This window comes from Capra hircus, assembly GCF_001704415.2.
Source record: "Capra hircus breed San Clemente chromosome X unlocalized genomic scaffold, ASM170441v1, whole genome shotgun sequence".
Classification (NCBI taxonomy): domain Eukaryota; kingdom Metazoa; phylum Chordata; class Mammalia; order Artiodactyla; family Bovidae; genus Capra; species Capra hircus.
The window spans coordinates 17,562,223-17,587,055 of NW_017189517.1; the positions used below are offsets into that span (position 1 = coordinate 17,562,223).

At 38.7% G+C, this 24,833-nt stretch overlaps 2 protein-coding genes across 2 annotated transcripts in view; both read right to left on the reverse strand.

Annotated features, from left to right (window-relative positions):
- The window catches only part of TENM1 (teneurin transmembrane protein 1), a 986,510-nt gene that overhangs the window by 334,343 nt on the left and 627,334 nt on the right, over window positions 1–24,833 (reverse strand). The window contains exon 14 of the mRNA XM_018044162.1: window positions 24,474–24,674. Coding sequence (XP_017899651.1) covers window positions 24,474–24,674 — 201 coding nt within the window. The remainder of the gene's footprint in view (window positions 1–24,473; window positions 24,675–24,833) is intronic.
- Window positions 14,914–15,526, reverse strand: LOC102178435 (60S ribosomal protein L29). Its single transcript, XM_018044163.1, has one exon. The coding sequence runs from the start codon at window positions 15,491–15,493 to the stop codon at window positions 15,035–15,037; it is 459 nt and encodes a 152-aa protein (XP_017899652.1). The 5' UTR covers window positions 15,494–15,526; the 3' UTR covers window positions 14,914–15,034.

Here is a 24,833-nt window from a genome sequence, read left to right on the forward strand (position 1 = left end):
TGGGATGACATACAGGAGGGAAGGAGCCAGGGTTTATTCAAGTCAGAAGGGAGTTTACCAGGATAGCATTTTAGATGTACTGAACAGTAACTAGAAGAAGGCAGAACTAAGACAGAAACTAGGAGGAACTGAGCGTGCCTCAAACTGGAGGGAATTTGGTTGAAGGTGTAAATATAGAAGGGATTTAAATGAATGAAGTTTGAAGAGAAAGAAAAAACAAGAATTAAGTTATGAGATGCTCAAAGCCAAATGGTTTTTGATCTAAATCTATAAAATCTGGGCACAGAGTGAGTAATTTCTTTGGTGTGTGTTCTGGTTTGCTAAGTGCATTGGGGCAAGTGTCCCTATCTGGAAAGTTATGATAAAGGTATTTTCAAGAGCAAAATAGGGTCTCTTTGCTAGGAACAGTTCTAAGATTTAATATAAGGCCAGTAACTTTAAACTATGTGATTTTATGCCTAGAAGACTTCTCTATAGCATTCTTAATTCCTGTTTCTTCCACAAAAGGAAGAAAGCAATGTGTACTGAAGATAATACAAAGATCTATATTTATTTTTTAAAAACTGTGTGGCACTGGGTATAACAGAACAATCAAAACAGTTGAATAAATGTTGGTTGAAGTAGCACTTATGCGAAGATCAGAGGTGTTTCTGCATGAAAGTGTCTTGGCTTCAAGGCCTGAACAGAAAGGCTGCTGAAATTCAAACATACTTTATTGATACTCAAGCATGACCTCAGTTATTAAACAACCTATATACAGGGTGAACTGGACTTGCTCAAGAAACTTAGTATCTACTCGAGGCACTTACTTCATGAACTGGGTGAATTTGAGTGAATCATATATCTATATTCTCAGGGCCTTGGTTTCCTCATCTGTCTAATGGTAATAATATTTCCTTATAGTGTTGGTGTATCAAACGTAATAATGATAGGGAAAGAGCTTTGAAAAGTTCAATGCCACACAAAGGTAAGGGAGCACTTTTTTTAAAAGCCAAAACCTCTTACAAAAATGAACAACTTCCAGGAAATAAGGTGTAAGGAATGATAGTTCATAAAACCTAAGTGTTTTCTCTTAGTTTCTCTTTTTGTTTTGGTTTTTGGTAGTGTCATATACACTATTATCACAGCTACTTAATGATTTATAATACAGATTAACTTCTATGAATTCTAGATAATTCTGTAGAGAAAAGATTTATTGAGCACCTACTGGAGTGATGTTATCAGCATTTTTACATATTACATCATTCAATCCTCAAATAAGTTGATATCATTATGGTCCTTTAAGGACGAGGACATAAATATTCCTTGTCATTGTTAGTTGCCAACACTCAGATTTGAATCAGCCTTTGGTGGATCAAAAAATTAAACCATTTCAATGGAAATTACTTAGAGCAGGGGTCTCCAACCTTGTTGGCACCAGGGACCAGTTTCATGGAAGACAGTTTTTCTGCGGATAGGGCAGCAGGGGAGGGAATGGTTTTGGAATGATTCAGGATTATTCAAGCACATTATATTTATTATGCCCTGCTGATCTGACAGGAGGTGCAACTCAGGAGATCATGTGAGCAATGGGGAGTGTCTATAACTACAGATAGTCCAGGGGTTGGAGACCCCTGACTAGTGTGTTCTTTAAGCTTTGTCACCATGATTAGGAAAGAATGAATAACTGTCCTTGTTGTGACTTGCCAGATTTTGGACATGTCTATGTGTCAGCATGGCACCATCAGCTCAGTTATTTTGTTTGGCATCTTACTGGTTGAATTGACCACATATCTGTTCTGCTCGATTGCCCAGCAACTGGCTATTAATATGGCTGAAAGATCCAAATTAACCAAAGAATGGTCAACTCTGGTTTGTGTTTAGACTTATATGAAGAAAATGCTGAGCATCTGCTTTTTGGGTCTAGAAAAGACTGAACAAAAGTTAACTGCCTTAAATTAAAATATATGAAATACTAATTATCCTTGCTGTTTAGTAGCTAAGTCGTGTCCAATTCTTTGTGACCCCAAGGACTGTAGTCCGCCAGGCTCCTCTGTCCATGGGATTTCCCAGGCAAGGATACTGGAGTGGATTTCCATTTCCTCCTCCAGGGAATCTTCCCAACCCAGGGACTGAACCTGTGACTCCTGCATTGGCAGGCGGCTCTTTACCACTGACTACCGGGGAAGTATGTGAGCAAATCAGCTCACTAATCAGCTGTGAGCAAAAATGGAGGCAGTGTTCTCAATGTGCTGTCCTGTCATACACATGGCGGTCATCTGGGAAGCTTGTTAAACGTGCTGATACCTGATCCCCATCCCAGGCTTCCTGTAACAGAACGTACGTGTGTGTGTGTGTGTGTGTGTGTGTGTGTGTGTGTGTGTGTGTGTGTGTGTGTGTGTGGCAGTGGGGGGGTGTTCTGTTACAAATATCTGTAAGTTCAATAAGCAAGCACCACAGTTACTTCTGAGGTACATTCAAGTGAGCTTTAAGACACATATTCAACAACTGAATGAGTCCTTATTCTTGGTGATGGTGCTATGGTAGAAAGAGAATGCATGATCACCTGGAGGTGGTACCAAATGGTACCAGACCACCTCGAGTGTGAGTTCTATGAAGGGAGGGGATGAGTTTGGATTTTTTTCATCATGTAAGCACAGTGCCCGACACAGTGGGAGTATTTGCTAAATATCTATAGATGAACCAGTGGGAGAACTTACATAGGAATTCAGAGAAAACAAACAAAAACATATCTTCCTAAGATATTTCTGTCTGAAGAAGGGAGACTCTACTTTATTGAGTGTCTTCCCCACTTCTCGCCATGGTGCTAAGAAAAAAAAAAGCATCTAACAGAGACAGTGGCCTTTAGAAGAATCCTGAGACTCCTCAGTATATGAAGTTCAGTCATTAGGATGTTTGTATAATATTTAGACTTCTTTTGGATCATGCCAAAGTTATGAGCATCATTACTACGCATGCTGTTAATTAGGTTTTCTTCTTTTATGCAAAAATGAAGGTGCTTAGTATCTTGCTGTATGTCCTAAGAGGTGTCACTGAACAGGTGTCACTAAACGGGAATGATAAGGATGACTTGAGACAAAAGGATACTAAGGGATTTCTAGTCATTCCTCCCTAATTTTCATAGCTGACTAGACTGAACAGTGCCAAGTACGACGAAAATGATAAATGTATAATAAAGGTAGGCTTTCCGGAGAAGGTTTATTTTTGAGGTAACTGGAGCTGAAGCAGAGGGGAATTGAGAATTGACTAGATACAACGTAAAGAGGAAAGGGGGCAGGGAAGAGGCAATATTTCTGGCCCTCCTGCCAGTAATATCAAGCAGCAAATGACCAAGTAAAGGTTGGCAGGCTAGCTTCTGCATTGTAGGTAGCTTCTGTGTTCATTGTAACTCTAATACCTTTGACATATCCTATCTCTCAAATCAATGAATGACTGCATTAGGCCTTCTGGTTCAACTTGGATTGGTTCCAAAAACCTATGGGTTTCCATCTTGCTGCCCTATGATTTTTACTTTAAATTCCTCAGGGACTTGAATTAAGCTTTTCTTCCTGTTATGATGGTGATATATATATTTTTTTTCCCAGAAAGGAAACTAGTTCACTAGTTAGTTTCCCCCTGAGATCATTTAGAGTCTCTGAGAAATACTGAGATTCCTGGACAATGAGACCTTATTTATAAATTCACCAGAAGAGGCAAGAGGCTGTTGATAAAATGAAAGTGAGGGTTATATATTAAGGTAAAATAATACCTGGCTTCCATTCACAAACATCCTTAAGAACTTCCCCTATCATTTCCTGTGTCATCACAGAAAAGTAAAATCTTTGAGTAAACATATAGAAACTAAAGCCAGGGGTAGGTGGGGGAGGAAGAGAGGAAGGGATACTTAAGGAGTTTGGGATGGACAGGTATGCGCTGCTATATTTAAAATGGATAACCACCACAGAGCTACTGTATAACACAGGGAACTCTGCTCAATGTTATGTGGCAGCCTGGATGGGAGGGGAGTTTGGGGGAGAATGTATACATGTATATGTATGGCTGAGTCCCTTTGCTGTTCGACTGAAACTATCACAGCATTGTTAATCAGCTATATTCCAATACAAAGTAAAAAGTTTAAAAAATATAGACACCAAGGACCATGAAATATTGTATATTTAAAGCAGGAGCATTCAAACTCCTTTATGCTGTAGTATCTAAAAACTCCTTTGTACTCCTAGTCTGGGGAATTTTATGCCACCTATCATTTTCCTACTTATTCAGAGAGATGCGGTGAGATTTTCATTCTGCTTGGGTTGGGCTGAAACTTTTTAGAATATGTTGGTTTACCCATCCTCTCCTTGCTGACTTATCATATTCCAAACTCTTCTGTATACTCGGTTGCTTTCTAGACTTTCTACCCTGTCCCATCCCATGATGTGTCTCTTCAGCATCAGTACCAACTTCTTTCATTTACTTATATTTTCTAACACATTTTGACATCTGATGGGGCATTACTCAGTAGTTTTATACTTTTATTCACAGTGCTGCACTTTTGTATTATTTAATCTTAAGAATTTTTATTTTTGGTGTTGTAATCATGATTCTTTCCATTATATTTCATCCCTCCCTGAAAACCCTGCTGCCACCACCCTTTTTAGCTTTAGCTTAGTTTTCCTAGTCTTTTACCTTGTCAATGCCACAGGCATCTATTTTAGACATTTGCCTCCATTTCTATATTGCATACCTGTTTCCTAATTTTTCTTTGTCTTTAATTACATGCTATTACAAGTAATTAAAAATACATTTTCACTGTAAGACTTTTCAATACAGATAAAACAATAATACATCTTGAGCCACCAGTCATAGCTACTTCTCAAGAGGGTAACCACCAATGACTCTTAGATAAAAATTTTCTCTGGACATCTTTCTATGTATGAAATTAAGATTTGTGCATAGAGATATATGACTAGTATTTCATCCTAAATGGTATAATGTTGTAATTCTAATATATCTGACACATCCTATCTCTCAAATCAATGAATATTTTTCTAGGACTGGGAAATATTTCTAAGACATACTATTGTCCATTTAGAACTAACTCATTCTTTTGGTCTATAGCATTCCCAGGTGGCGCTAGTGGTAAAGAACCTGCCTGCCATCACAGGAGACTTAAGAGATGTGGGTTTCAATCCCTGGGTCTAGAATATCCCCTGAAGGAGGAAATGGCAATCCATTTCAGTATTCTCACCAGGAAAATCCCATGGACAGAGGAGCCTGGTGGGCTATAGTCCATGGGGTTGCAAAGAGTTGGACATGGCTAAAGTGACTTAGCACATACCCTAGTCTGCATGTTGTATAGTTTAATCTCTATAAATGGACATCTAGATAGTTTCTATACTTTCTTCTATTGTAAACAATGCCTCTTTGTGCATATGTGCTGGCATTTCACTAGGATATTTCTTAGAAATGGAATTACTGGGATGATGGCTATGTATATTTAAAATTTTGATAGATACTGACAAAAGACTGTACCATTTAATAACCTACAAGGAGAGTGAAAGAACACTTGTTTCTAGATACTCTTGAACAATGTGTCAATGTGAGGAATGAAAAAAGAAGTCTCTTTTTGATTTGTATTTCCCTGATCACTAGTGAACTGAGCATCTTCTCCAGCTGCTTTCCCTAAAGACAACCATGATGGATTTGAATAGATTTCAGAATGGTTCATAGTAAATAAAAGGTATAATGTTCAGAGGCCAGAGTTACACCATGTGCTCTGAGGGCACAAAACAAGCGATGCAATCAAAGACTTTAAGTAATTTCAAGAGTATAATCAGTTAAGCCTTCTGCCTTCAGGAGGTTGCCCAGATTGTTCCTGAATCTTCATAGGCAGGTAAACAAATTGCTATTCAAATCACCTAAAAAGGAAGTGCCATGATTTGCCGTCATAAGGAATTCTGATTTTTAAGTGATCTCCTTCCCCCGGACATTTTCCCATATGGCCAAACTTGATTTTTTTTGCTGTATTTTACTTATATCTTTTTACTGTTTATTTTTATGGGGTTGGGAACACCTGGTCACTATACCCCATCTGAAAGCTTTTCGAGTACTTGAAGACTATACTAAGTCTCTTATGAACTCTCTCTTCTCTGAATGAATAAGGGCCTTACTGTGTCCTCAAGGATCTTTTTGTCTAGGGTTCTAAGTTATGTTGCTCTCTATATTCCTAAATCCTGTGAGTCCCTAATACAGAAAAGAGTAAAGAAGAAAAAGAGAGCCACAATCTAGAGAAAAAATGCTGTCAATATTTTGCCATCTTTCCTTCTATTCTGTACATAATGTACTTTATTGACATATGGGATACAATTTTTAGTTTACTTTTGGACTTCTTGTATCTTCAGAACATTCTAATATAAGTTAAAAATTCTTAGTCGGCACTGTAATTGCAAGGTGATATTCCAAAATGCACCCTAGTTTATCTAACCATTCTGATGCTGTGGCATATTTCAGTTGTGGCTGATTTCTATTTTGAATAACAGGTATACTGTTTGGATTACCATTATGTTTATACATCTCATTCCTACAGCACATAGGATTCAGCACACAGTAGGTGCATAATATAAGCCTGCTGCCTTACACAGAGCCTGAGTAAGTTCTTGCCAAGGCTGAAATCATTCATCTTATGGAGATAATTACTATAAATGATCAACATCACAAGCAAAGTACAAAATATCACCAGCGTGTCCCTGAAGAATAAATAACAGGAAGAATTACCTAGAAGGAGGGTGAAGATTGTATCTCATCACTCCACTTGACAGGAGTTGCTAGAGACCCAGGAAGACAGGAAAAGAAGAATAGAATAGAACAAAACTACAGGCACCTGTATTGACGGGACTGGGTTTAATCCATATAATAGGGAAATCCAGATAAAGTTGAATATTTCTTAAATCCTTCTTAGGCAGGGGTGTGCTGTGTGTGCTAAGTTGCTCCAGTTGTGTCCAACTCTTTGTGACCCTGTGGACTGTAGCCTGCCAGGCTCCTCTGTCCATGGGATTCTCCAGACAAGAGTACTGGAGTGGGTTACCATGCCCTTCTCCAGGAGATCTTCCCCACCCAGGGTCTCTTACGTCTCCTACACTGGCAGGTGGGTTCTTTATCACTAGTGCTTCCTAGATAATTAGCACCCTCTTTTCTTCCAAATTTAGTTCTATTGAAAATATTAGGTTGAATCATATGACAATGTCACATTTATAGATCAAACATCAGCAATTTCATAGAGTTTAATCTAATATTAGGGGTGGAAAAGAGGAGATGAATAACGATCATTTTCTCCAGGCTAGTGTCACCAGCTGCCTTTGCAAAAGAATCACAGGGTCAAGAAGTCAGAAGGAAGCTCTTACACTGATATGTAATATAAGCAAAAGGATGTCCCACCAGAAATGGAAACAGAGCAGCAAACCCTGGGCACAGTTCAGTTTTCAAGAATATTTTGAGTAGGCGTATGTTTTCTTTTCATTGACAATCTGTGCCCTTGCCAAATCAGGATGATTGACACCCTTAATTTGCAATTTCCTAAATTTCAAGAGGTTTTTTTAAAAATTTTTTGATTGCAATATAATGGTTTACCTAATTATTTCTTCAAGTTGCAGTTTTTGATGTTTAATTTCAAAATCAATTTAAGATGTCTCGAGCTCCATTAATACACTGTGATATTGCTTCACTCATTTTCTTGCGAGGCACTTACTTAAAAAAAATGCATCATTCTAATGATTTTAGATTACTCTACAGTGCACGTACCAATTTATGACTATTACAAAATTTTAAGTTTTTTTCCCAAAGCACTTCAGTTTTAAAGATGCTCTGTATTTGCAGATAGAATGACAGAGAGTTAACTTTTAAAAGGGCAGAATACAATTTACAACCTTTAAAATTCTCTACCCTTTCTCATGTAGAACGCAACCTAAGTAAATAAATTTTGAAGTGTTCAATGGGCACATAAAAGTAGCATTAGGCTGAGGATATTATAAAATAATTTTCTTTTCATTCAAACTAATGACAATATTCTTTATAAATGGACAATACATTGTGTGCATGTGAACAGAGTGTGTGAATGTGTGCAAGTGGGCATGGGTGTGTATAAGTGGGCCAGCATGTGTGTTTGAGTGCATGCAGGAGTGTACTATGGTGTATTTCAGTATATGTGTGACTGTGCAGTGTGTTAAAGAGTATGTGCATGGATACAAGTGTGTTTAAGAATGTGTGCATGAGTGTTGAAGTGTATGCATGTTTGTGTGCGTGTGATGTTCTGATTTAAATATGTGCTGAGAGATAAAATGCTTTGTGCACTTTTATTGAGGTGGTCATTAGAGTGTGCTCCAGCCTCAGCACAGAACAGGGGAGATGCCCCCAACTGTATCTATACCACATCTATAAGATATTTGAATAAACATGTACACAACTTATACCTTGCTTGAAATCTGCAGGGGAAAAAAGTGCTATTTGAAGTTTGCCCCAGGATTTTGCACCTGGTTATATCAGTGTAATAGATGTAAATCAGATGCCAAAGTTGGGAAATCTTCCTTCCCTGTTGCTTAAAAAAATTATTTTTGATTACTTTATTCTCTCAGGATTCCTTATTCACAGTGACACATGTCACTTTCACAGCGACTGAGAATACTTTGAGATTGATATTTAAAAGATTGTAATTAACATCCATTTCCACTTCAGATCACCCTGAAAGATGCAGAGGGGGCCAGACACATTTCTGGGATCAGACAGATGCCCATTCACAGATAATTTCCATTTTGTTGGTTAAAGCTTGCTGCTCTAGAAGGTAGAAGCCAAGGTCCTAGGGGCCAAAGCTACCATGTCATGAGTGCCAGGTGCAGTGCTAGAATCTCTGCAGACATTACCACATTTCATCTTCATGGCAACCTTGCAAGGTAGTGTTAATTCCATGTCTGAGATGAAGTGTTGTTGCTTAGAGAGGTTAAATGAGTTGCTTAAGGTCATGTGGCTAATTAGGGGTGAGGCTCGCATTATACTCGGTCTGACTCTAAATTGTGTTCTTTGTACTACACTATGCTGAACCTTTATGATTGAATCTGAAAGTATGACCTTTACAGAATTTATATCTTCTCTCCCTGGGCCTGGGGTTTATTTGATTGCCTGCTACTCTTTGGCCCTCAACTGCTTTCTCTAATGATGCCTAAAAATTTGATTGATATCAAGTTCATATCTACCTTAGAGGCAATGAATAAATTCATGGACCATACTTCCAATGATGTTAAACCTCAGTATGTGGTTATTTCAAAGTATACTGGCTCGATTAAACTTGTTTTAGAAACTTTACTGACTAACCATTATACGCCAGGGATATTATACCCATTTTACAGATACAGACATTGAGCATTCAAGAGGTTAGGTAATTTGCTTAGGGCTAGATAAGTAGAACCTGCTGACTCTACAGTCCCGTTGACAGTCCTAGTAAGCCACTGGCTCTAATCAAGCTCATTTTCTTCATTTATAAAATGGGAATAACAGTATTCTCACTGCAGGACTGTTACAAGGATGAAAGGATATATATATATATATATACACATACACATATACTATATATATATAGTGTGCATATATATATACACATATGCTGTGTATATGTGTATATATATATATACTGTGTATATGTGTATATATATATACACACTATATATATACATATATATACTGTTACAAGGCTGAAAGGATATAAATATATATATATCATATATATATATACACACACTATACTGAACATAATAGTTAATACAGGATAACAATTATCTGAGTCATTACAGTTAATGATGAGTATGGACTTTGACAATAAATAGACCTAGCTTCAAGGGTTCTGCCTTCAGCTGGCTACGTGATCTAAGGAACACTGCTGAATTTCTCTAGGTTTTCATTTCTTTCTCTATAAAATGATGATAATGTTCTACAGCACTGTTTCCCAAAGTGGTTCTAAAGAACACTTCTATCTCTGTAGGATATAAAGAAGCATTAAGCGTTTACTGATCAAAGTTTTGTGGTGAAGCTATGGTAGACAGCTTTCCTTATTGCAGGGAATTTTTAGAATCTATAACATGAGAATATGCTTGGTGAATTTTCAAGTGGGAGCTAACCTGTAGATTTCTCCTTTTAGTTTTTCACCATAGAATGTTTTTTGTTTGTAACATCTTGCAGGAAAGAGTTGTATAGAAAACACTTTAGAAATACTGACTTGTCATGATGATTAAATGGATAATATTTGTAAAACACGTATATAGTGAGAGTTTAATAAATATATTGTTATTATTATTATTACCATAATCATCATTATAGTCATTAATGAGCCCCACCATGGTACAGATAACCCAGGCCAGAAAAGTTATGTCTAATACACTTCTAGAAGTAAGGGTCTGGCAACTTTGCAGGCAGAACTTTTTTGTCTGCCAGATTAGGGTGAACTGATCCAGTGTTGGTAGACACTTTAGCAGACAATATACTACATAAAAATTACACTGGGCATATCTATCTATATAAACTAGAATTCTCTGAGTTACCAAAGTGTTCTTTGAGAACCAGAATTTCTCAGGCATTCCAAAGAATGCCAGGTTGGCATTCCAAAACCCTGCTGTTGCATTGTCTTTTTTGATTGGTTTTAACATGTTCATGAGATCTTGTACTCAACACAAGTATCTTCCCATACATGAGAGTTTTGCCTCTTTCCCTGTAAAAAACAATAACAACTATAAAACTTGGCAGAAGTACAGTGAGCTGTTATTGAATGTCTGATGTATATACTGGACTGTCTAACTTTCCATCCTAATTCAGTTCCTTGACAATCTGGAAATGATTTGCCTTTACCTTTGTATATCTCCTGTTTTCAATGTGCACACAGTTTGCTGAGATATATGGCCCTTTTAAAATCGTCTTTAAACTTTTATCCTTTCTATGCTCCTTATGGTAGAATTAATCATATTTTCAGAGTGGAATTCTAGGATGGTGGTAGATACTATTGCTTTCTACCAGAAGTCTTCAGGGACCGTGTGGGTTGCTTCCCCATGAACCAATCTTTTAGAGAGAGATATATTTTTAGAGGGGGATATATTAACCCAAAAGGAAATTTCTTCACACATAAAAAATGTATTTATGTACCTAACTTGCTGGTACTGAAGAGGAGGTTGTAGGATAAATCCACAAGAAACTTTATCTGTATCTAGCCTAGCTGCTGCTAAGTCGCTTCAGTCGTGTCCGACTCTATGCGACCCCATAGACGGCAGCCCACCAGGCTCCCCTGTCCCTGGGATTCTCCAGGCAAGAACACTGGAGTGGGTTGCCATTTCTTTCTCCAATGCATGAAAGTGAAAAGTCAAAGTGAAGTTGCTCAGTCGTGTCCGACTCCTAGCGACCTCATGGACTGCAGCCTACCAGGCTCCTCCATCCATGGGATTTTCCAGGCCAGAGTATTTGCTACGTAGGATTATTGACTAAGATTAGCTCCCCCTTTTTCACTATTTTGCTTAGACGGATATTATGACAAAGGCAGAAATGAATAATTTTGTCACTATTGTAACCCTTGATATAGTGTTCTGGAGCTTTTTTGCATTTATGTTTGGACTAACAATGTCTGGAGACTGAGAGGTTTGAGATGGACTGAGTGCTTTCATGTTCTATCGGTAATCCATTGATTCCCAAGGACCATTTCAATCCTTCCCTCATGGGCCTCAAGTGAAGGACATCTTCCATTATGAATGAGCTGATGATAATTAAAATGGACACATTCTCTGTCTCTAGGTGTCCTAATATCTGGCTTGCCAAGAATCGTGGATAGAGAAAAACAAACAATTCTGGCCAGGTTAATGTGGTGACCTTCATAAATAAAAAGAGGCTGTTGGATTTTTATAAAAGTCAAGTTGTGTTTATGAAAAGCTTATTGCTAAGTTAAAATGTCAGATTTAATATGACCTTGTGGAAAGATCTGAATCTGATTGTTCCATCCTGTAAAGAGGCCAGGCTCTGTAGTATACACAGAGGTTTACACAAGGTATAAACTGGGAGAGTGAGGTCATGGCAGCTTGGATGTCAGCTGACAAGTTGGTGATCCGAGCCACCTCTGTCTATGTTTTAGTAATTCCCCCTTACAGAGCACACATGATTTTTTAAACAATCAAGCTAAATAAAGCATCTGAGGAAGATTTCATGGCTGAAGAATCACCCTAGAGACATTCTGAATGACAAGCTCTAATCTGTGCCAGTTTGCTTATTACCTCTAAGTTCTACAGCTGGACTCGAGTGTTCTAATTCATTTTATGACATAAAAACTTATCCAACAAAGTTATAAACCTATTGCTTTATTAGACATTTTATTTAAAACATACATTGGTTTCCTTCTTGAGAGGTGGAAAGTCTGGGCCTTTGAGGCCTGTGTACTATACACGAATAGATTGTCACTAGGCATTTAATTATGCTACTACTGTCCCACATTTGTAGTCTTTATCATATTTTGCAGAAATGTGAGTATAATGATTTGATGCTTCTCCTGTCTTAGGAAGTATATACACTCATTTATATTTCTTTCTTATGCTTTTATTGTCATAAACCAGAACCAGATTTATGGTTACCCTTGGTGTCTTAATATTGCCAAAAATGACTTGGTCAGTTATGCTAAAACCCAAATAATCATTTTTGGTAAACCTTTTCCACATATAGCTGACTTTGTCAACAATCCTATACTACAAAGTACTTATCCAAGTTACCTTGGTATCTGAATATATTCAGTTCGATTTGGAAAATACATTTAATTATATTTTCCAGGCTAAACTTAATACTGCCATATGCCACAGCAGTGCTGTCCAGTAAAATAGAAAGTGAGCCTCAAATGCAAGTCACAGATGCAACCTTAAATTTTCTAGTAGCCACATTAAGACTGCAGGTGAAATTAATGTTAATAAATATATAGTATCTGACCCAGTATGTCCAAAGTATTATCATTTCAATATGTAATCAAAATTATAACTAATAAGGAGATACTTTAGTTCATTTTTCCATATAAAATCTTGAAGATGATCTGTAGGGAAAGTGTCTCACTGGTCTCAATACAAAGAAACTTTTATTTCCACTGAGCTATGGGCTTGGCTTTATGTTGAAGATGTGGCGAGTCACACGACTGATCATGTTGCCCTGTTCCGCTAGTTGGAAAGTTGAATGCTACAGTGAAATCTGACGTTATTCAGCTGTTCACATGGCTTCCTTAAACAAAGATTATATTTCTTGGCTTCCTTTGCGTCTAGGTGTGGTCACATGACTTAGTTACTGGTCAGTGAGATATAAACGAATGTTTCTAGCAGTACCATAAATGAAGTCTCCTTAAAAGAGAGCAAACAGACCATTTCCGCCTCCACTCTTTCATCTTGTCTGGAATGAAGATGCGGTGATTGCAACATTGGCTGCCATTGTGGACAGTGAGGATAAAAGCCCCATCTTGAGGGATACGAGAGGTGTGAGCCAGAAGAATCTTTCTGGAGTCATCACCTAAGCCTTGGTCTGTTGTCACCTACTTCTAGATTTCTTTTGTGTGAAAGTAAGGTCACGGTTATATCTTGTTTAAGCTACTCTTTTATTTGCCTCCCCTGAGGGAGGTATTTCCTGTCACTAAACCTAATCTTAGCAGACAGACCAGGAATGTAAATTTTCCTTGAATGTGAGTTTATGATGAAGAGCAGGGCTTAAAGGGAGTGAAAAGATAGAATAAATACTTTTCACCTTACTTTTCACTGAAACATCTGTTCTACAAACAAAAAAATAACACCACTCAGGTGGGGATAAAAAAAAATGCAATGACTTTGGAATAGAAAGAATTTTCATACTCCTTAAAATTAATTCAGCTTTACCATGTCTGAAAATGAATTCTGTGAGACAGCTACTAATTTATCTTCTACTTACAAAAGATTTGTCTTTGAAATGTGTCTTTACAATGAGAATTGAAATATAATGACAATAACGGCTACCATTTATTATTATAATCTAATGTCTACTATGGGAGAAGCACTATGTTAGGTGTTTCACATATATTATCTCATTTAACTCTTACAACTACCCTAACAAAGTAGGAATTATTTCCCCATTTTATAGGAGAGGCTCAGAGAAACCAAGTAACTTATTCAAGGTCACATAGTAACTTAGAGGAAGAGCTGGGATTTGAGGTCAGTTCTGTCTGACATTTCTATGCTGAAACTCTGACAGTTTTCATAACACTGTTTCCCCCCTCCCCAACACTGGCTCAATCACTTTCATCAACCTACTTCTCCTCTTAATCATAACATTGTGATAGTCAAGGAAGAGATAGACTCTGGGATCCTGCCCTGTGTATATATTCACTGCTAATTTTCCTAGAGATTCAGTGGAAGTGATGACAATGGAAAGGTAACGTCTCTTGAATTTGAACAAGGCTCTCTTAATGGTATGTTGGACAAAAGGTCTAAACCAGACATTGAGACTTGTCTCTCATATTAACTATGTATCTAATCAGCTACATTCAATTCAGTTCAGTTCAGTTCAGTTCAGTCGCTCAGTCGTGTCCGACTCTTTGCGACCCCATGAATTGCAGCACGCCAGGCCTCCCTGTCCATCACCAACTCCCAGAGTTCACCCAAACTCATGTCCATTGAGTCAGTGATGCCATCCAGCCATCTCATCCTCTGTCGTCCCCTTCTCCTCCTTCCCCCAATCCCTCCCAGCATCAGGGTCTTTTCCAATGAGTCAACTCTTCGCATGAGGTGGCCAAAGTATTGGACTTTCAGCTTTAGCATCATTCCTTCCAAAGAAATCCCAGGGCTGATCTCCTTCAGAATGGACTGGTTGGATCTCCTTGCAGTCCAAGGGACTCTCAAGAGTCTTCTCCAGCATCACACTTCATTTTTTTTTCCCGTCTCAGATTTATTCGTACAAATAGCACAGGAGGACACCAGCCCCACGCAGACAGCAGCCAAGGGGGTCACACCAGTCCTTCTGTCCTCACACTGGCAGATGAAGGTCCCTACTCCGGAGCTTTGGTGGGGGCCTGGGCACCCTTGGCAGCTGGAGCCGCAGCCGCAGGTGGCTTGGCCTTGGCTGGAGCCTTGGCCTGGGACTTTGGCCGGCAGAGCCTGAGGCCCTTGGCGATGCGAGCACGGGCGCGCTTCCCGAGCTTGGGGTGGGTGATGTAGGCAAGTCGGCTGAGCTTGCGGCTGCCGCCTGTTGGCATCTTGGGCTTGACCTCCTTGGGCTTCATGAGGGCCTTGACAGCCTCAGCACGTGCACTCATGGCCTTCGCGTTGTTGGCCTGCATCTTCTTCAGGCCCTTCTTGTTGTGCTTCTTGGCAAAGAGCATGTTCCTCAGGAACTTGGGGTCTACCCCCTTAAGAGATTCATATCGTTGTGATCGGGGTTTCTTGATGCCGTTTCTATGCCATTTTCGGGACTGGTTGTGCGTGGTGTGGTTCTTGGACTTGGCCATGTCTGCACCCGGGCCCTCAGATGCCGAAGCGCGCGGAGCACCACACTTCAAAAGCATCAATTCTTCGGCGCTCAGCTTTCTTCACAGTCCAACTCTCACATCCATACATGACTACTGGAAAAACCATAGCCTTGACTAGATGGACCTTTGTTGGCAAAGTAATGTCTCTGCTTTTGAATATGCTATCTAGGTTGGTCCTTACACAAATCATTCAACCTTTCTGGGCCTCAGTTTTCTTCTATAAAAGGAAAGACAAAACTAGGTGATCTCTAAGATCTAATCTAGTGTGAATATTCTATGATTATGTCGAAAGTCTGTCAAAGAAGAAATAAACAAAGACAGCTGGAAATGAAAGTAGGCAGTAGTATTTAGAATGCTTTAACTTTCATTGTTTGACATGCACAATTCAATTTTAAAAATGAATGGACCTACCAGAAATGTGTGGCAAGCTGTCTCTGATTGTTTAAATTGTTTACTCTTGATTCCACTGTTAATTTTTGCTCCTATGGCTTCAGAAATATATTTTTTCCATTTATTTCAATAACAAAAATTTATTTATATAAATTTAAATAAAATTTATTCATTTTATTTTTGGCTGCATTGGGTCTTTGTTGCTGCAAACGGGCTTTCCCTAGTTGTGGCGAGCGAGGGGGCTACTCTCGTTAATTTTGGTGCTTGGGCTTACTCTTGTTGCAGAGCACTGGGCTCTAGAGCATGCAGGCTTCAGTAGTTGTCACTTGCAGCCTCTACAGCATGAGCTTAGTAGGTGTGGTACTCAGGCTTAGTCGCTGTGTGACATGTGGAATTTTCCCGGACCAGGGATCGAATCCAGGCCCCCTGCACTGGCGGGTGGATTCTAATCCACTGTATCACCAGGGAAGTCCCAGAAACATCTTTTGAACAATACTTCTCAGAACACTCTTTTAAAGCTCACTAGCTGAACCATTTTTCTAGCTGGAATAAACTCTTCTAGGTTTGTTGAACTCTAATGTGTTTACACATAACCCAGTAGAAAAAAATTCTTGATTTAATTGCAACTTAAATATTTTTCTCCACTTAAAGTGAAAATGTTAACTATTAAAAATAAATTGAAATGTGAATTTAGCTGAAAAACACATTTTACAGATGTATAAATTGAGATCCATAGTGGCTGATTAGTCCAAGATTACATGGAGAGTTAGGGCTCTGCCAGGACATCAGAGGCATCAGCTGATCTGGGTAACCTAGAGTTTTGGTGAGGGTCCAGAGTGGGAAATAGATTGTTAGCTAAACCTTGGGCCTGTACAGGATCAGGGATCCATATTCAAACCAATCTAGAAGCAAATGTGCCTTGCAAAAATAGGTTAGAAGAAAATGATCTGTCTCAGGCTTGGGTCTGAAGATGTTCAATAACAAGCTTCCTCTGAGACTTCATGGCAACTAGCTGGGTTTCACGTGGGTTTGGAGCCTGAGTCTGTACTAAATGTATGGTCCCAAAACTGTAACTTGAGATTTTTAATTTAAACTTTAAATTAGTACAAATGGTCATCATGTTGTACACCTGAAACTAATAAATATTATAAATCAACTACACTACAGTAAAAAGTAGTGCAGACAACTTTCTATGAGAAACAAACATAAATCTTCCCCAGACTTAGAATTTCAACATATTTTAACCAACTATAAAAAGTGAACAGAAGTAAGAAAGCCAGCCGATCATATGCAAGAGTTGACAGAAACAAGAAACCATAGATCCAGGCCCACAAAGCCTTAACATGATCTATTTATCAGATATAGCATGTAAAATAACTATGTTTAATATGCATAAAGAAAATAGTAGATAAAGACAGGATTAAGGAGCAAGAAATTGCCAAAAATTAATGAGAGATATTTGAAAAACAAATTAAATAATTTTAGCAATGAAATCACTGAAATTTACAATTTAATGGAAGGGTTGAACATCATAATAAATACAGCTGAAGAGATATTTCATGAGCCAGAAGACAAATTTGAAGAAATTGCCAATAAAATAACAGAGAAACGAAGAAATGGAAAATTGGAAAAAGCATAAAAGACATAGAGGCCAGAGCGGGAGAGTCTAATGGAAATTCCAAAAGGAAGTAGCAGAGAAAGTGTGAAAATCAAAATTCAATGAAATAGTGACTAAATATTTTCTATGATTTATGGAAGACATGGGTTCTTATATTCAAGAGGCTCAGCAAGTCACAAGCAGGATAAAAACAAGATTAATCCACACTGATCTTTAGGATAAGACATTGGGTTGCGAATTCTATTGCCAACCTCAATGCTGAAGCACAGACAATAAAGTAAGTTTCCCCATGTCTCACAGCAGATTAGTTCCTTCAGCTATAAAATGAGGAAACATTATTAATCCTGCTTACACCTTAATGATATTATGAGAATAAGAGAAACCTGTTTGCTAGGTTACTGGGAATGTGGAAGTATAAGTCAAGTTCTTACCAGGTGAAAACGTACGGTCCTTCTTTAATGAAGGATAAATCTCTGTCCTTCCTATGCCTCTTCTTTCCAATGACTCAAAAGAATGAAAGTGAAAGTCGCTCAGTTGTGTCCAACTCTTTGCTATCCCATGGACTATACAGCCCATGGAATTCTCCAGGCCAGAATACTGGAGTGGGTAGCCTTTCCCTTCTCCAGGGGCTCTTCTCAACCCAGGGATCGAACCCAGGTCTCCCACATTGCAGATGGATTCTTTACCAGTTGAGCCACAAGGGAAGCCTGAGAATACTGGAGTGGGTAGCCTATCCCTTTCCAATGACTCAGAGAAATACATGTAAAGCAAATCTCTGGAAAGGTTCTAGAGGTAGTTTTTATTATCAAAGCTCAATATGCAATCCACACTCTAATAATGACCCTGGATTATGGCCATAATAATGAATGGGGGGACTTCACTGGTGGACCAGTGGTTAAGAATCCCCTTTCCAATGCTGGGGATGTGGGTTTGATCTCTGGTGGCGGAACTGAGATTCCACATGCTGTGAGGGTGGCTGGGTCCACACGCCACAACTACTGAGCCCAGCACACCCTAATTAGAGAGTCTGTGCACTGCAACGAAAGATCCCAAGTACCAACCCATGCAGCCAAAAATAAAAGTTAAGTACATGACTGAAAAATAAGGCTTTATTAAAAAATATAATGAAATAAAGAAAATGGCTATGTCAGTATTTGGAGAAAAAATTAAAACCAATGGATAAATGCAGGATGTTTTTATTACAGGAATGAAAGTATCTTTCAGTTTATGGGGGGGGGAATGTATACAGTGCTCTTTAATATCTCTAATAATTTGATTTTGTACAGGATTGGGAAAACTTATTTTGATCCTTCTCCATATCTTGGCCACTGATTTTGCACAACTGAATTCTGGCTTCCTTCAAAGCCTCTCTCAACCATCTCTACTAGAGACCCTTTCTACCTTCCTGCCCTGCCCCTGCTCAGACCAACCCCCACCGCCCATGTCAGAGAAGCAGGCAGCAGGTCAGACTGTGGAGGGGAGCACCCAGGTGGCCACCTTTCCTGCAGGATCTCACCTACAGGGCCAAACACAACTTTCAGATTACACCCTTTTCTGGGTCTATTTCATTTCATGCAGATGAACATGAATTGAGAAAAATGCCAAACAGAAAATGAACTTGGAATTCAGAAAAAGTTTGGGTGAATGGGAGGAATGCATTTAATGGTACAGTACAAAATTTTCCTGGTTTCTTTTGATGCTCCTATTGGTCTTTCCAAATGCATTCCTTATTATTAACTATACTTGAGACATGTAAATAAGCATGCCTCCTCACACTCAGGTTTACTTAATTACATTTTCTTACCTCACAGTTGCCACCTTAAATATATGTCCCTGGTTTGAAAAACAATTTTAAAGCTTTAATGTCCTGGAACAGTCAGCAGAGTTAGCTCAGATTTACAGAGAGGGAGCTGCAAATTTACCTCACTGTTCAAACTTGTCAAATTGTCAAAAGTTTCATTGGATTTTTGCATTGCAGTCTGCTAATGATGGCAGAAAAGGTATGGTTTTTATCGCCTTAGAACAAAATGTAAAAGATGTATTTTGAAAACATTTGATATTTGATGTGCTTTAAATCACATCATAAGATTTGATGGCTATTAAATGGACTCTCTTTGATAAAGATAAGGTATTTTTGAATCTGAGAATTTGGGGGGGTTTGATTTGTATTTTCACTCAAGACAAAAAAACTTAGGGGGTGTCAAGCCATCTCTGAGTAGGATGTATTGCTAGGAAATCATGATAATAGTATGATTTTTTTTCCATTTCATATCTGCCTCCCAAAAATATTTTTGTGGATTCTTACACTCTTAATCTGACTTGAATTCTATTAAGGATGCTTTGGGGGTTGCATTTCTAGTGCCACCGATGAACTGCACTGACAGATTCCGCAAATCTACAGTTAATGTTCTTACCTCACTGTGGTGTTAATGGTGTAGCCACTATGTTTCAAGCAGGGGTTTATTGTATTAAATCAATCAAATCAGAGTCACCTTAAGGTTTACCCTTTACTTCTTCCAGAATAGAAAAAAGTGACTTTAAAATAAACTTGATCAGAGGTTGTCATACTTTTAATGCAAATTAAAAATAATTAAGCCTGCATAGGAATTAGTCATAAGCCTTTTTGTCCCTATATGCTAAAAAGCAGTATAAAACTTTCCATCATGTTTCAGTGACTGATTGTCTATATTTGAGCTTTTCAGTCCATGAAATTTGTTCATTATAATATATTAACATTGTTTGATAACTAGTAGAGACTTCTCTTTTGTGAACTCAGCTACAGCTCTTAAGAAATTCAGGTGTGTATCCCAAACTGAATAGACAAGATTATTTGCAACCCTACGTTCCTAATCTGGGTACGCTGATTATCTCTTTTCTATTGAAGACACTTAATTTCCGTTACTTTATATATGAGTGGATTTTTCCCTTCAGTGGCATGATGAATGACTATATAGCTGTGCCCGTAGCATGTACATTCTGTTTTGAACAAAGCTTCTTTATCAAATGGCATGTACAACCCTGCTGTTACTGTAATATCTATAGGAAAAATACAGTGTACACTAATCATTTCAAATGACCTACTCAATACCTGGAAATTTCAGGAAAGTGATGCATTATATGTGACAGACATGTAGAATCAGATGAAAACCTTTTGATTATTGGCGCTTTCAATAAAGGGGAAAATGAATAATGTTCTAAAAGCATACGATACTTGTATAATCAAGGAAAGTTTTTCTTGCAATTATAATTATATGAGCCTTTTACAACTTCCTCCTCTAATTATCTGTTTTATTAGTAGATGCATATCACCATCCATTAGGGAACACTTAAAAACATAACAAGACATTGTTATATACACACGTTTATGTGTGTGTACATGTGTATCTCTACAAATAGAGGTAGATTCTCAAACAAAATGGTTTATATATTAAAGTGTGGGTTTCATTATAACATAAACAAAGTTATTTGCAATTAATATTTTCTCACCATAAACAATACGGAGTTGAGAGTTTATGAACTATATCCACAAACCATCGATAATCAGTGTCAACAGCTCAATAGACAGGCTAAAGAACCATAGATTTCAGTGTTGAAAAGGGTCTCAAGAGCCACTTGGCTAATCTTCTACCATTTCAAAAATGAGGCAGCTGAGACTCAAAAAATTTAAATGAGTTACTCAAAATCACTATGCTGTGAATACACACACAAGCACACATGAGCACAAGCACACACACAGTGTCATCTCTCCAATGGACAAAATGGCCACATGTCATAGGATAGCCTGAAAATAAATATCCTTACGACAAAGCCTTAAGCTTCCCAGGTGGCTCAGTCCAGTATTCTTGCCTGAAAAATTTCCTGGACAAAGAAGCCTGGAAGGCTATGGTCCATACTTCAGGAATACTTCAGGACCTAATGTTCCATCTCTCTAGCTGATTTATCCAGTTCTAAGATCCAGGATAATGAGAGGGGATTATGGTAGAAAGGACAGAAACTGTCCTCTCTTTGTGGATGCTTATCTTCCATAAATTTCACAGTCTGTTATCTGAGAATAACAATAGATAGAGTGGCTCACAGGAAGTTTCATCAAGAAGAAAGGAGTACAAAGCTCTAAATTCTGCTTTTATGCTCCTCCTCAGAGACTATGAGACCAGGAGAAGCCAGATTTTATGAAAGAAATGTAGTAGATGTGTTTTACAATGCCGATCTTCGAAGCTGCGGCCAGTATCTTCAGTATAGGGCTAAATGTATTACTGAGATTTCATGGCAAGGAGCTCTATTTTAAGGGAGCATGATTTGACCTGCAGTATATCCAAATCTAAACTATGTTATAACAAGCTTCTGTTGTATTCCCCTTGAGGTGTTTTTAAAAGACTAATGAGTTAACCTTTGTGAAGTACCATGAGACCTCCAGGTGAAAGAACCCTATATCAAGTATCCATTCAGAGCCGCTAACAATACTCAGTGTACCTAGAAAACAGACTGAAAATAATCAGTAAACCATTCACTGCAGTCCCCTTGGTATCAGAGCAACACAGTTAACATGCTAACAGCTAAGCTTCATGTGCTTAGAGGAAGAGAATGATCAATGGCAAAGAGCATATCCACCTTTGAAATGACATGATCCATTATAAGAATCAGATGTTAAATTGCTTCCTGTACTGAGCATACTCAATTAAAAGTCTGCACAGTGAGATCATCTCGATGGTTAAATATGCTCTGTGGGAACAACCTTTATGGAGCTTAAAAATCACAGAAGGACTATTCCTACCATGACACCGGAGATTCAGAAGGCATTTCCTTTCCCTGTTTTTCAAGTTGGTAGTTTTATTAGGAAGGCTTTTGCTTGAGAGACTGCAGAGTTTGGGGTCATACCTATTCACCCTTTTGCTTCTCTGACCAAGAGGTGCTCCTAGTGTCCTTGTTCTATTGCATCCAGAATGGATGGATGTAGCTTTAGTGCACTTTCTAATTTGAAAGTGAAAGTGGAAATTGCTCAGTCGTGTCTGACTTTTTGCAACTCCATGGACTATATAGTCAGTCCATGGAATTCTCCAGTCCAGAATACTGGAGTGGGTAGCCTTTCCCTTCTCCAGGGGATCTTCCCAACCCAGGGATCGAACCCAGGTCTCCCACATTGCAGGTGGATTCTGTACCAGCTGAGCCACAAAGGAAGCCCAAGCATACTGGAGTGGGTAGCCTATCCCTTCTGCAGCACATCTTCCCAACTCAGGAATCGAACTAGGGTCTCCTGCATTGCAAGCGGATTCTTTACCAACTGAGCTATCAGGGAAGCCCCCATTCTAATTTAGCCTACCTTGAATCCATGTTCTATCTGGACAAGAATGCAGTGGATATTTGATGCCCTTCATTTCCTTGAATGTTCCCTTTTCCATAAGCTAATCTATTCACCTGAGTCCCTGCTCCTTGTCTAACTCTCCCTTTGGAGGGGGTGAGGGTGGAGGCTGAAAAGAAGTGCTAAATGTGGGATGAAATCAACAGTCCTGAAAACAACTTTCAGGTTTGCAATTAGCCAGCTCTATGACCTTGGAAAAATAATTTAACCTCACTAGCTCTCACTTTCCTCTTGTTTCAAAGATTTGTATAGCTCTTATTCATTGTTGACTCTATCTCCTCCAGCCAGACTGAAAGTCCCAGTAGTGCAGGAATCATGTACTCCTCACTGATGTATCCCGAGAGTTAGCCCATGGCCCACAGTAAGTGCTCAAGGAAAATCTGTTTATAGAATACTTAAGCGGACTTCTCTGGTGGTCCAGTGGCTAAGACTTCGTGTTCCCAATGCAGGAGGCTCGAGTTCGATTCCTGGTCAGGGAACTAGATTTCACAGGCTGCAACTAAGACTTGTGATCAGTCACCCAATCTCTCAATGTAGAAATCATAGTTAGTGATAATTCCTGCCTCCAGCAGCACTTATATAGTAACCATGTCCTGTTTCCTAACCTTGACCTAAAACACAATCTGTTATAAACCACGCAGTAGCTTCTTACTGTGTCAAGAAGAAATGCAAGTTCCTTAGCATGGCGTGTAAACAAAACTCCCTGTGTTCTCATCCCTGCCCATCTCTCCAATTATATCTTCTGGATTCCTAGGTGCAGCCACACCCAATGACTAGCAAGTCGCCAAATGGAATATTTGGATTCACATTTCTTAAATTATTCCTTCTGCCTGGAATGTTCTTGGCTCTTAAATCCACCTGATAAACATATAATCATCTTTTTAGTGTTCATTCAAGTATTAAGATGTTTCCAAAGTCAGAAAAGGGAACCCTCCTACACTGTTGGGGGAATGAAAATTGGCACAACCATTATGGAATACAGTATGAAGATTCTTTAAAACACTAAAAATAGAGTCGCCATATGATCCAGCAATCCCACTCTTAGGCATATATCCAGAGAAAACTAACTTGAAAAGATACATGAACCCCAATGTTCATTGCAGCACTGTTTACAATAGTCAAGATATGGAGGCAACCTAGATGTTCATCAACAGAGGAATGGATAAAGAAGACGTAGTGCATATATACAATGGAATGCTACTCAGCCATAGGAAAGAATAAAATGATGCCATTTGTAGCAACATGGATGGACCTAGGGATTGTCATCCAGAGTGAAGTAAGACATAGATTTGAAATAATCTATAGAGAACTGATCATAACAGACTCCAAAATGGATGGAATAACTACAGGAGAGTGCAAAATGAAGACAGAGGTTCAACTACAGAACTATAACAATGAAAAATGCAATGAAAAGCTCAGTGGTGTGTCGTATATGAAAATTCAGTAAAATACAAGCCTAGGGAACATGTGGAAGCCCCTTATGAAGGCATACATGAAGTCATACAGATCTGACTTTAAGAAATATTACCTTAAGGTAAAGACCAGTAAGAACTCAGGAGTGAGGGAAGGGGGTGAAAAATTAGACTCTGATGTACCTGTTGAGCAGTCAGCCCCTGTCCACTTGGGATCGCAGCTGCACGTGCCAGCATCCAGAAGAAAAGTCCCGTGTCCTGAGCACTGCTCCTGACATATTGGAAGTGGAGTTTCACAGTTGACTCCTCCCCAACCAGTAGAACAGTGACATTCTCCTTTTACACAGATGCCATGGCCAGAACACATGGGGTCTAAGCAGTCCTCTGAAGGCCAGAATAAAAAAAAAAAGGCGAGGGTGAGGGGGGAAGGTTGAAAGTGAACAGGTGTGGCCAGGACACTGAGATACATTGATTTTCCAATATTACATTATTTATGCTATTTTCATTAGGCAATAAAATGACTTACATAAATGCTGTGTTTGA

Excerpts from the sequence above, each read along its gene's own strand:
- LOC102178435 (XM_018044163.1), bottom strand. The coding sequence starts at position 15,493 with ATGGCCAAGTCCAAGAACCACACCACGCACAACCAGTCCCGAAAATGG.